We start from the raw sequence: 13,664 nt of genomic DNA, 5'->3' as shown, positions 1-13,664 counted from the left end.
TTTTTTAAAGCATTAGCACACACATTCTTGTATGTATTTGCTTTTTATGTATACATTTCCTTTGCAATAATTAAATGAAAAACATTTGTTAAATGACAATTATATTTCTTCTTGTCTTTAAAAACTGAATAAATTGTTTTTCATTGTGATGTGAATTTTCCATGCCACATTAAAATCAGATCACAACACAGACAACAACAGGAAAAAGTGTATTGTATTTTAGTTTTATTCAGCATAAATGGGCAGCATAAATGTACTGTGATTAGTTTTCATCAAGAGTTAAGAGGGAGTTTTTTTCTTTTTGAGACAAAGACACATCATTGATGCAAAAATCGAAAACAATCAACTGTTCACTTGGCAGCAGGACCAAGTTCCCTGCACAAACTAATGACAGCCATGACAGTCTTTTACATTAAACAGATTCCTGTGGGCTAGCTAGCAGGAGGGACAGTGCTACTGTCTGTACATTTAGTTACATTTGTGAGTGACTATCAACTGTTTTAAGGGATGGATTTTGCTGCAGGAGGCTGAACAAGCAGACAGTTGGTAACCTGTATTTTGATTTTAAAGTGGCATGAAAAATTCATGTCACAATGAAAAACAGTTAATTGAGTTATTAAAGACAAAAGATTAAATAATTGTCCTTTTAACATATGTTTTGCAGAATTGTCCAATACCAACTTGCTGTCTGATTGTAGGTTGGATGCCCTTAACATGAACTTTCACTTTGACTTTCCCTTTATTTGCAACTCCACATACAAATATTTACACACTGTCTGACATACACCATGCTTTTTCTAATCGTTCAAACTTGGAAAGTGACCACTAAAACCTTCCTTTTTGCTTTCTTCAGCTCAAGCAGGAGATAGTTTTTGTTCCTGGATTGTAGTTCGTCATACTCTACCGAAGCTGGATTTTGAAACTAGCTGTTGTAAAGTAACTGGCCCGCAATGTTCCACTAAACTAAACCCATTCCACACTTCTGTGAAGTTTAAAATATGTTTCTTCTCATTTTTTCAAGTGCTGATTTTACTTAAATCTTGGACCAAAACCCAAACCTAAGTTACATCTTAGGTGATCCCCAGGATGGATGTGTCATTCCCTGTGATTCATAGCAGTTGTTAGTCCATAATCAACTCAGCTCCTCTCCCTGATGCAGCTACACATTGTCCACATGTAGCTCTGTCTGTGTTGAAATCTAGAGAGGATATGATAACTTCGGGTCACAGAAGGGGGACCTCAGGCAGCCCAGCACCTTTCCCAGAGAGAAGAGCTTCCTGGTCCCTGCTACTAGGGGTTTTCTGGACCCTCGGGACTGGCCCTCACCAAGTCAGCTGTCCTGGAGGGGAAGAGGAGAGACATTTAGTCATATGTATCTGGTATTCTGGCATCTGCATTTTTACTAAACAATGGTTCTTGCATGTCTTTCATTGTAGACTTGGTTTCATTGTGTTTAAATTAATTTCTGACAACATACTGAATAATGATGTCCTGTACAGCATTTATGATCTTTTCTGAAATTGCTCTGCATATTTATATCCTGGACAGGAACAAAATAACAAAATGATCTCACGGTCCTCAGCAGTGAATGGCCTTGGCTCTGTTTTCATGGAGATGGCTTGATTTTTTACAGTTTGACAACACCATTCAATGATGAGAACTGTGAGAAAAGGGTGATAGTTCCGGATACAGGTAGTAAGTGGACCTTGAGTTACAATTATTTCGGCAAAGCTACTATTGCCAAAGTCAAGAACGGACTTCCATTCCCATGTTTGAAGTAACTGATTCCACCCCCAGAGATTTAATTTCACCATTTGTCATTACCGGATTACGGTTATTTCAAGATGAATATAGCAATGTTTTTTTGGTATTAAAATGTTAAGCATCATATTTAAATAAAAATCTACAGCTACCTATTCCATTACCTCCCCTCTGAGTGTAATCCCATTCTGTACAAGCTCGCCCGAGACATCTAACTTCTCCCGAGACTCCAAGCTGCACTTTGATGAAACCGCCTGGTGCTGCCCATCTTTCTGGTTATCCCAGAAGGCAAAACTTTTATTTTTAGATATTTTCCTGTGAGTCCTGTATTTCATTTTGGGGAAGGTATGGGAGCGACCTTCAATGGCCCCCCAGCTGTGTTCAGGCCACAGGGGCTCAGTCTGGGTGGCCTGGCTGGTGGTGGCCCTCTGCAGGCGTACAGAGATTCTCTGGGCTGAACCAGTCATCATGGTGATGGACTGATTTTCCAGAGCTGGACCTGCTGATGTGACAGCTGGGAACTCAAACACCTCATCCTCATCTGAAGGAGGGAACACAGAAAATGATGAACTAATTAATTATTATATGGTATACATCCTGGTGTATTTGAGGAAAAATTCAATATATAAAAAAACATCATCTATAAGTTAATATAAATTAGAAAGTGGCTGACCATTGTTACACCATCTCTCACCTCATACACTGAATGCACTAAATTTTGGTCTTTTAAACATGAATGTGATAAAAAGATACACAAGAAGAAACAACTTTGAAACAGTATAGGTTCTTCCTGGGTAACAGTGGGTGCAACTTGGTGTAAAAGAAGTTGTCACTGATATCGTAGTGTTCAGTGTAAAAATATTGAGTACCAAGTAAGGAGCAGTGCAGAGCTGCCTTTCTATGGTGGCTGAGAAAGCTCAACACACTGTAACTTGAGAAAACACAAGCATAGGAGAACATATTTTCACCACTTATACAACATGTGGTCAGCATTTAGAAAAAAAACTGCAAATAATTATAACTCAAGCATATCCAGACATTAAAGCTAAAAGTACATTGTAGTGTTCAGTGTAAAAATGTTGAGTACCAAGTAAGGAGCAGAGCAGAGCAGAGCTGCCTTCCTATAGTGGTTGAGAAAGCTCAACACACTGTAACTTGAGAAAACACAAGCGTGGAAGAAAATATTTTCAACATTTTGACAACATCTGGTCAGCATGTAGAAAAGAAAACACTGCAAATAATTATAACTCAAGCATATCCATACATTAAAAAAAAAACATTCAAACTGATGCAGCAGAACCAGAGATATAGCATCATCTTTTTTTTCTCCATGCATTCTGCTATCCTGTCAAAACCTGATGCCTACATTACCCATAATGCAAATCAACCACCGACAGTTAATTTGGAGAGTGTGTTATGTTAAGATGTAGTCTTCAGTCCAAATTGACTCTGACTCATGTGACATCCTTCAGGACATTTATCAGACTTCACAACTTTTTTCATTCATGCAGTGGTAGGCCTATTCCCCCTCATCTGTAAACAGACTTTTAGAGCAATTCCCCTTTTATTAGTAAAAGGCTAATGTTGGTAGCTGTAAAGCCAATATTCAGTAATATTGAAATCATGTAATCAGAATGTGAAAATTAAATAAAGATTGTGAGTAAATTTTTGAACATTATCGATGAATGGCCTACATACTGTTTACATACATTTTTAGTGTCCCCCAGAAAACTATTTTTGTGTTTGACTTGCAACGCATCTGTATATGCGATTAATTTTTGTGCTTTGTCTTTATATACAATGGTCTGCCCATTTGAATCCGTTTTCCTGAAACTTCAGTGCATTCAGCTGAATTCAGCTTAGCATACATAAAAACTATCTTGACTTTGTTAAACTTTGTGTGGGAATTATGTATCTCTAACATGGCAAAATAATGAACAAACAGTCGGTTTGCACCCAGGGGATGCCCTGCAAAGGTAATAAAATTGTCTTAATGACCAGGAGTAATGGCATCCATAACATCTGGCAGCATATTTTTCTCATGTTCAATTTCTGACTACTGTCCCAATTAGCACTGACTTATCTCATTAGAGTTATGCTGGTAGCCTCTTGCTGTAACACATAAGCCATCCATAAATGAATTCCATTGCAAATACATTATTCACTTAATGGTACTTTGTTAATCATGTTTAGTAACTGTAACTGAAAATGACCTGTACAGGTGGGCAGTGCAGGGCTACTGGGCAGTGAGCTGTGAGTCAGTCTGGCAGGGGAAACACTCCCCAGAGAGCCGGAGCAGATGAGCTTCCTACAGGCCAGAACCAGCAGCTCCCGACATTGTTTATGACAGTTAATGCCACAGTCTGCAAAGTAAATATAGACACATCAGCTTTCATTCAGTCCAAAAGTGTTCCAAGCTTCAAGACACACAGCTAATATGGGTCTTTGTCTGAATGGGGAAGCATCTTCTAGCGATCATATATAAGAATCTGTATTGTCATGGTAGTTAGGCTGAAAGGTGTTTTCACATTTTGTTAAAAGGGTCAGTTCACCCAAATCATCTCAAACTCTAAGCAGATGTAATCAAGTAATGTGCATAGATATATGAGCGAATTACCTGGTTTCCTGGTCAAGTGATTTATGTCCTTTTACAACGTAAAATAGTTATATATATTGCCAGGTGTAGTTTGTTGCACATCTTGCTTTCCATAGGAAGCACAGCATTTCTGTAGCATGCATTGAATGTATATCTTTTTGTATTATTATGTTTTAATTTGTGAAGACATTGACAGTTGGCAAACATGTAACTACCTCTTATTTGTGAAGAGAATGTAATTTTGATTTACATAAAGATGAACAAAAAGTATTTTAAAGCTGGTCCACAAGTCAAAAACTGTCTCACTGGCCCAAAATTTAGACTGTCAAGTAATTATAATGGTTTTTGAAAAGCAATGCTTTTGTTTCTTTAGGTAGCATGGCAGATTCTGTTGGTAAGAGCAGAATAAAACAGGTAAGTGACCTGGCAATCCCATGCTGGGCTTGAGAATTCATTGTTGACCTTGGAAACAACAACTGACAAGACAGTCTTAATTCAAGGTCCATTTACTCTCTTGTACTGGAATCTTTGACTTCATCACAGGGTATTGACAGTCTTGAACTGTCAAGCTCAGCTTTTAAGCTAATGGGTAAGAAATCCTAAAGGTGCTCAGAATCATGGTAAGTTTAAACATCTACAATTCCATGAAACTGAGAAAATGACATCTGCTGATGAAGACTAGGTGATATGGTTGAAAGCTCCACAAAAAGTGAGTAAAACACTCAGAAATGTGTTTTGCTTTTTGTTTTTTAACTGAATGTTTGATGTTCCCTTTGAACAATGATGTGCTGTATGTGCAGAGTTTGTTCTCATATTAATCATCTGAAGGAGGAAAGTTTCTCTGTGCGCATCTTAAATCTCAGTTTATAACATGTGCAATACATACAAGCAGGATTTTGTGATATCAAAACTAGTTTAGAGCTAATCAGGGTCCAGTATGACACTTAACAAGTGTGATGTGGAAATTTGAAGCCTTCAGTGCACATACATTGAGAACTGACTCTTCAATGAAGTAGGAGACATCTTGTGCCCAGAGGTAACGCTTTACATTAAGGTCCTTGTAATAAGCATCGGTTTTACATAATAAGGCGCTTATAAATTCTTATAAGTTACTTATTAACATTAACATTTAGGAATTACAGCCATTTTTATACAAAGTCCCTCATTTTAAGAGGCTCAAACATAATTGGACAAACTAATATAATTATAACTAGACTATGCAATTTCTAAAGATATGGGATTGCTGTCCTCTGGAAAAGCTGATGCTAAACTGTATTGCTGGGTGCTAAAGTTGAACTTTATTGCTGGAAATGCCGGAAACTAATCTGCATTGACATATATTTGTATGAAGGAGTAAATGAAGGTGTTCAGGGACACTCTGCAGTTCCAGCTTTAAATACAGAAAGCTTGAAAATTTACATATTATATATCCTCACAATTACGATCATTTATTTTGATTTACATTGTGAAAATCTATTGAACTAGAGTCCAAATTACACAGAAATAGCAATTTTTGTGTGTGTGTGTGTGTGTGTGTGTGTGTGTGTGTGTGTGTGTGTGTGTGTGTGTGTGTGTGTGTGTGTGTGTATGTGTGTGTGTGTGTGTGTGTGTGTTTGTTTGTGTGTGTTTGTTTATCATGCCAGTTAGGAATCCACAAACTTTGACAGAAATGTCAGTCAACTGATTGACGAAAACCACAGAGTGGTAGTATAATCCACTGATCTGAATCAGCTGTTTGCACTCAGAGGTTGCCATGATGATTTTAAGTACTAGGAGGAGGACTGAACTGCCACTAAACTAAAAATAAAAGAGAAAAGAAAAAAGAAAAGGGCAAAGCCTTGCTGAACACCTGGAAAATAAAGTAATAAGTGGAAACTAAACTCCGTTAAAGCCTCAACATTCGAAGTTTTAACTTTGAACTTTGATTGCCGCCTATAACCGTTTGCATAGACATGTCAGTTAAGAATCCACCAACTGCTGTTAATTTCTGAGTGAGACATGGATTTAGCTGAGAGACACCTCTCGAACTCAGGCTCACCACTGAAAGACTCTAACTCCTATTGCCTAAAGTTTCATGTGAGAGAGGACACTGTGCTGAAAGCAGTGATGATCTGTGAGGGCGGAGGGGGTCTGGCGGTGGGGCTGGTAAGCGGGAGCTGGAACCCGCCACCAGTCCGCTGTCCTCTTTCATCAGGCCACGGTCCTGCTGAGCTTTTGTCTGTCCCGTCTCCACACCCTACGTCACCTCTGGATGAGAGCCTGGGCTGAGCGCACACCAACTTCAGTGTCGAGAAAAAGGGTGGCTGGTAACCATAAGCACATTGGAAAGGTGAGAGTCCAGAGGCAAAGCAGGGTAGGGTGTTGTGCACACACTCAGGCCAAATGAGGTATTTACTCCATGAGGTGGGGTTGTGAGAGAACAGGCAGTATTGGAGGGGCATAGGCTGGAGGTGGAAGACACAAACTGGCGAGACAGTGCATCAGAATATCATTCAGATAGACAAAAACAAAAGTGTTAAGCATATCCACTGGGGGTATTAAAGGCAGTCTCCCTTATTCTCACCAGATGGTGCATTCCTAATATTTAACTTAGAAAAGACCTTAGCACCTTGTAAGAGTTCAAAGTCAGAAGAAATTAGAGGGGGAGGCTACTTGTTTTTGATGGCTATGTTGTTGAGTTCACGATAGTGGAGGCAAGGGTGCAGAGACTTGTCTTTTTTGTCTGAAAAAAAGAAGACTGCATCAGGAGGCGATGAGGAAGGCCAAATAATACCAGCTTCCAATGAGGCAGAGATGTACTTTTCCATGGCCTCCCTCTCTAGAATGGAAAGCGAGTAGAGATACCATCTAGGAGGAGATGTTCCATTCAGCAGGTCAATGGCACAGTCATATTCACAGTGAGGAGGTAGAGAAGTGGTGTGGGGCTTGCTGAAATCTTCTAGGAGGTAGTGATAGCAAAGATGCACTTTTCACAGATCTGGATACTCCCTGTCCAAGAACTCGGGAGATAACTGGCACTCTGGAGGTTTTGGCGATTCGGGACAGCTGGCTGTCCAGAGGTTTGGGAGAGTCAGCGGAAAGCCAGACCAGAGGAAGAGGGAGAATTCTGGGAACAGACTAAAGAAAGACAAGTTAAAGCACAACCCTCTTCCTAGTCCATTACACCAGGAGTGGACCAGTAAAGGTGGGGATTGTCTTTCTGGAGCAAGGTAATTCCCAGAATCAGAGGATGCATGGGCAAGTTGAAAAGATGAAAACTTAGTTGTTCTGTATGTACAAAAGCAGTAATTATTTCCACAGGTTGAGTGTCGTGAGTGACTTTGCAAAGAAGATGACCAACGAAATGGGCAGAGGAGTAATGACTACACCCGGTTTCTTTACCAATCTGCAGTCCATAAAACTTTAGACTGCACCAGAGTCCAATAACACCTTGTGACAGAGAATGAGGAAGAAGAGTTTATCCTTACTTGTGTGAGAAGACTTGAAAGGGAAAGCGGGGGAAGTTATTTGGTTCATCAGTGCCCTCCTCTTTACTGGCAAGTCTGGTCTTTTACTGGACACGATGCCACAAAATTGCCTAACTGGGCACAGGAGATGCATTGGCCCTCCCGAATGCAGCACTGTAGTTCCTCGGGAGTGAGTTGGACGCGGCTGAGCTGCAAGGGCTCCTTTGGGACAACTGGGGGGGCTGTGGACACAGGGGTCTGATGTGTTGTGGTGGAGAATTTCGTGGTGGATACCTGTTGCCGGAAGTGTGCCCCCTCTGGATAGGTGGAGAATTGGTGCAAATGTACCTCTCTTTCTCTTTTTCCCTAAAGAAATTATCAATGTTAATATTGAGGGCAATAAGGGGGGTGATGGACACCGACTGGTCTGTAATGGGGTTGCAAAGTCCATGGTGGAAAGCGAGAGAAGGAAAGAGGTGTTCCAGCCACTGTGGTGTGGTTGAAGGTCTTGCACAGGGTATTGGAGAATACCCTGTGATAGGAGATAGGAGAATCCCTGATCCATTTCACTGTCTGCCGAAAACTGCTCTAGTCTAGAAAGTTGTAGAACAGGTGGCGGGGGAGATCGGGAGCAGGAATCTGTGGAGGATTGACAGCTGGAGAAGGAGCGTGAGCGGAGAGGACACTGTGGCTGGAGCAATGGAACCCACTATAGCCTCTGAGCATTCCGGATTTTAAAAGAAATGTCAATCAAGTGTTTTATAAACACCACGGACATCAGTTAGTGCCCAACTGCACTCAGAGGATGCCATGGTGATTTTAAGTGCTTAGTTTTTAATGAGTGAGACTCAGACTTTAGTGAGATTTGCCTCAGTGCACCTCTCGAACTCCTGCTATTTCAGTCAAAAACCATAACTCCTATTACCGAAGTTTTTACACCATGAGCACTACAAGACTTTGCTGCACAAATGTGTGTACTTTTGTGTTCCTGGTATCAAAAATATGGAAATTAGCAAGTAAAAAAAAGGGTAATTTCCGTTTTTCTCTGAAAGTCTGGTTCTTAATTTGTATTGCAGTCTATGGGACAGTTGGATGATACTCCTGCCACTATGAGGCCCATAGTTCAAATTCTGCAAGTCACAATGTCTGAAAGACCACAAATTTTCCTACATTCTGGCAAAAAATTATGAGGATTTAAATTTGTGGCTGTGATATGGAGTTAAACATAAATTGTTCAGAACACTTAACACAGTTTTGCACTGTTTGTGATGTAACCCACTCTAGTGTCTGAACATTCCTTCCATTCTTTTCTATAGAGAAACATTGCCAACAAAACGTTGAATATTTCGGAAATTATGAGACACATCGCTGAGAAAAGAAATGCCCAGCGTCTCCCTTTTGAACCACTCGTTTTGACGTTTGAAGAGTTTTGGCAAACAATGCCAGACTAGTGCCAACAAGTGAGCAGAAAATATAAGAATAAAAATAAAGAGAAGATTTTTGGCCTGAAAAGATCATATACCAGGATTGCTTACAAATCAATCACACAAATAAAAATAAACTGTTTGGGCTGAGAAGAAAATATAGTGGGATTGCTTGTACAGCACACCCTCCAAATATAAAAATATAAGGATTATTTTTAATACTTGGATGAAAATACTTTGCACACAATGACAGTCTGAATTCTGGAACACATGGACATTACCAAAAGCTGAGTTTCCCCCATGAGGTACTTTGCCAGGCATTTAAAGCCACTATCAGTTACTGCTTCTTTGTGGGGTTTTTTGCCTTCAGTTTTGTCTTCAGTAGGTGAAAAGCATGCTCAATTGGGTTGAGGACAGGTGACTGTCTTGGCCATTGAAGAAAATGTCAATTTTGCAGCATTTTGCTGAATCTGAGCAGATACTCTAGCCTTATACAATTCAAAATTCATTTTGCTACTTGTTCTAGTAGTCACATCATCGATAAACACCAGTGACCCAGTTCCATTGGCTCCCATACTTGCCCCTGCCATAACAGTACCTCCATCATGTTTGACAGATGATATGGTATGCTTTGGATTATGAGCCATTCCTTTCCTTCTCCATACTCTTCTTAAGTTAATGTTAGTTAGTCTTGGTTTCATCTGTCCAAATAATCTTGTTCCAGAACTGGGCAGGCTTTTTTAGATGTTTTCTGGCAAAATCTAATCTGGTGTTTCTCTTCTTGAGTGTTACCGGTGGTTTACACCTTTAGGTAAACCCTCTGTATTTACATTCATGAAGGCGTCTCGATTCTAGACTTTGACAATGATAAATCTAGCTCCCTGAGAGGTCGAGAACACTAGATGTTATGAAGGGTTTTTCTTCACCAAGGAAAAATAGATTTTCTTAAAATTTCTTCTGTCTGATAGGTCTTTTTTTTTTTTTTTAACCTAATGATTGCCTCCTTCACTTGCAGTGACAATTCTTTGGAACGCATATTGAAAGTTCTTACAAACAGCTACCAAATGCAAATTCAACACTTGGAACAACTCCAGTCCTTTTATCTCCTTTTATCTGCTTAATTTGTCATGAAAAAATTTTCTTAGTTTTGCCTATGTACACCACCACGATGATACAATGGTATTGTGTGGTGACATAATGGATTTGAAACAAAGCCATCAAGATTTAATCCTTTCAGTGTTAATTCAAGGGGTTTAACAGAAATATGACAGTAACCATTTCGGAATTACAGCCATTAGTACTCCCTCCATTTTCAGAGGCTCAAAAGTAATTGAACAAATTGACTGACAATCACTTTTATGTCCAGGTATGTCCTGTTCCCTCAATATTTCATGATAAATTAAGCAGATAAAAGGACTGGAGTTGTTCCAAGTGTTGAATTTGCATTTGGAAGTGTTGGAGGGTAAGATGCCCAGATCAGGGCCACAGTCTGGACCTCTTTTCCAACACTTACCTTCAGCGAAAGTGATGAGTTCCTGGAGTCTCAAAAAGTTCCAAAGACCCACTGGAGATCAGAGTTCAATGCAACAGAGTTTATTCTTTCACAAGAGATAAACCCAAGCTGGCTCCAGAACCCAAATGAAGAAAGCATAGCTAGACATCATCTTTTATACCCTAAATTCACTCCACCTTGCTGGTGGGTTCTCCACCTAGTTTTCTAAAAGGTTAACTTCACATCTTCAGGTAATAATGGTGTCATACTTTTCATATTTGGTCACAATCTCCTTATCCACCTGGAAACAACTGTGTCAGACCCGTTGGAAACCCCCTAACTCTCCTGGCCTGCCTGGGAAAGTCTGGGCATATCCTGACACCATTATTTCCAAGGCGTCTTAGGCTATATTTTTAAAAAACTTTAATATTTCCAAACTGTGTATTATAGCAATCTTTTTGTTAACTCAGATTAATCATAACACTTCTTCTATTCACTGCAGGCCTAATGATTGAATTTGAATATCATTAAAATGCATTTGATCAATGTCCAATACATTCTGGTCTATACTGTAACACACTGTATTGAGTATTTTCTTAACATACTTAATATATCTTGGCACACAGAGTATTTTTCTGGGTATTTTATTACTACAGTAGTTAATCATATGAACTCTCAATATGCGGTCCAAAGAGGTGCAAGTGCAGATACAAAACAGACCTATCAGAACGAAGCAATTTTAGGAGTGGCCAAATCAACAGTTTGGTATGTTCTTAAAAAGAAGGAATGCACTGGCAAGCTCAGCAACACTAAAACGCCTGGAAGATCATGAAAGACAATTAAAGTGGATGATCGCAGAATTCTTTCCTTGGTGAAGAAAAAACTCTTCATAACAGTTCTTGACCTGAGAACACTCTCGGGGAGCTAGGCATATCTTTGTCAAAGTCTACAATCAAGAGATGCCTTCATGAATGTAAATACCGAGGGTTTACCACAAGGTGCAACCACTGGTAACACTCAAGAAGAGAAATGCCAGATTAGACTTTGCCGGAAAACATCTTTGCCCAGTTCTGGAACAAGATTATTTGGATTTATGAAACCAAGACTAACTAACATTAACTTAAGAAGAGTATGGAGAAGGAAAGGAATGGCTCATGATCCAAAGCATACCACATCATCTGTCAAACATGATGGAGGCAGCTCAATAATATCATTATTATTATTATTATTATTATTATTATTATTATTATGATTATTATTATGATTAGGACAAATGAATCACATTTTTTAAGGACTAAAGGTACTCGAAAACTTACAAAACATTGCACGTGTCAGACGTGGTGAAAATTTACATATTTTATGAGTGTTGTGCCTGGATGTTGTAAAGGGCTTGGTATAACGCCTACAAAATGTCAATGAAGTAGCCCTTGCAGTACATTTCACCTACATATACGAAATGTGGTAGGCACATGTAACATCCCAAGACTTACAAAAAAGCCTCGTCTAGCCATACTCTAAAACCAACAGGAAGGCACTCATTTTGAATTTACTGTGCAATTTTGGCACAGTTTATGTGTTTTAAAGGAATTGTGCTTTAGTGAACTCCTCCTAGAGAATTGATCAGATAGACTTCACATTTGGTCAGAGCAATGTAAAAACCTTTGTGATGCTTAATTGCAAAGCTTTTCAGTTTTCGTTGAACAATGTGTCTGTGGTGGCATGGTGAATTTCGATGTTTCGGCATGAAAGAGGAAGTTGATGTAACTCAAATATCCATTGTCCAATCTGCCCCTAACTTCACATGTTTGATAAAAATCCCGACCTGAAGATATCTACATGCCAATATTCAGTTTTAGTTATAGCGCCACTTACTGGCAACAGGAAATGACATGTTTTATACTTTAATGTATTGCTCCTAGCAGGTTGACCAGATCCATTTCAAACATGGTCAGAAAAACTTAAGGAACTTGATTGTGCTTTTTTGTACAGAGTGTGAATTTTCATTGAATCAAATTTCTTTAGCGAATTTCGATGTTTTATCATGTAAACAGAAACTGTTGTTAACCAAATCCACATTATTGGATCTTTCCCAAATTTCATGTTTGATAAGAGTCCTAGCCTGAAGACATCTACAGGCCAATCTTGAATCACAGTAATAGCACCACCTGCTGGCAACAGGAAGTAAGCCTTGTTTGACAATCATCATTTTATTTGCATAAAAGTTTGATATCTTTTCTACAGTTGATACAGAACAACATAATGCATGTTTGATGCTAATTCTCTAGAGCCCCATTCTGGACACAGATACTAATAAAAAATGTCCATGCAGTTTCCAATGGTCGCAAAAGTGCAAAACTCTGTCAACCGGCATCCTGCCAGCACTCCCAACGTGCATGAAATTCAGGGCAGTCATTATTCTCATCAATCTGGACATAATACGTAATCTTTGGAAATTTTTTTGCCAGACAGGAAGTCAGAAATTTTGGATGCATTATACGTCAATTTTCATTTTACAAATACATTTCAGAGGCCTTTAAGATGTGCAAAACACAACTAAACTTTGCACTTATGTTTGAAATAGTATTTCAATTTGTTATTGCAACTGGGCATGGGTCTGGCACATTGGTTTTATAGCAACCCTTGATTGTACACTGTCCTCATGGCCACTAATTTCACTGTTCACACATCAGTTGCCAGAATGTAGACAAATTTGTCTTCTTTTACAAAATGTAACTATTTAAGCAAACAGACTAACACATTTTTATTCCAGGAGACTCTGAGTGACAGGAGTACCATCAAACTGCCCCACTGACTCCAAAGTGAACTGAGACCAGAAAATCATGAGGAAAACAGAAAGGGGGCATTTTTAAAATCGCTGTATCTCCCACATTTTTGAAAGAAATACTTTATATCACTGCGTTTAGCAGAGTCTCCTCTCTCACGCA

At 39.2% G+C, this 13,664-nt stretch overlaps 1 protein-coding gene across 3 annotated transcripts in view; it reads right to left on the bottom strand.

The window, feature by feature from the left end:
* Positions 1-239: 239 nt before the first annotated feature.
* Positions 240-13,664, bottom strand: part of rasgrp3 (RAS guanyl releasing protein 3 (calcium and DAG-regulated)) — a 96,048-nt gene continuing 82,623 nt past the window's right edge. For 2 of the 3 annotated variants that reach the window (XM_040139675.1, XM_040139677.1), the window contains 3 exons: positions 3,975-4,124; positions 1,914-2,302; positions 240-1,339 (listed from right to left, as the gene is read on the bottom strand). In XM_040139675.1, coding sequence (XP_039995609.1) covers positions 1,914-2,302; positions 3,975-4,124 — 539 coding nt within the window. In that variant the 3' untranslated portion in view covers positions 240-1,339. The remainder of the gene's footprint in view (positions 1,340-1,913; positions 2,303-3,974; positions 4,125-13,664) is intronic. The other variant, XM_040139676.1, reaches the window with a different exon arrangement.

The sequence above is a fragment of the Xiphias gladius genome, chromosome 11 (genome assembly GCF_016859285.1).
Source record: "Xiphias gladius isolate SHS-SW01 ecotype Sanya breed wild chromosome 11, ASM1685928v1, whole genome shotgun sequence".
NCBI classification, from domain to species: domain Eukaryota; kingdom Metazoa; phylum Chordata; class Actinopteri; order Istiophoriformes; family Xiphiidae; genus Xiphias; species Xiphias gladius.
The sequence above is the reverse complement of the archived record's forward strand: the minus strand, read 5'-3'. Positions and strand labels throughout refer to the sequence as shown.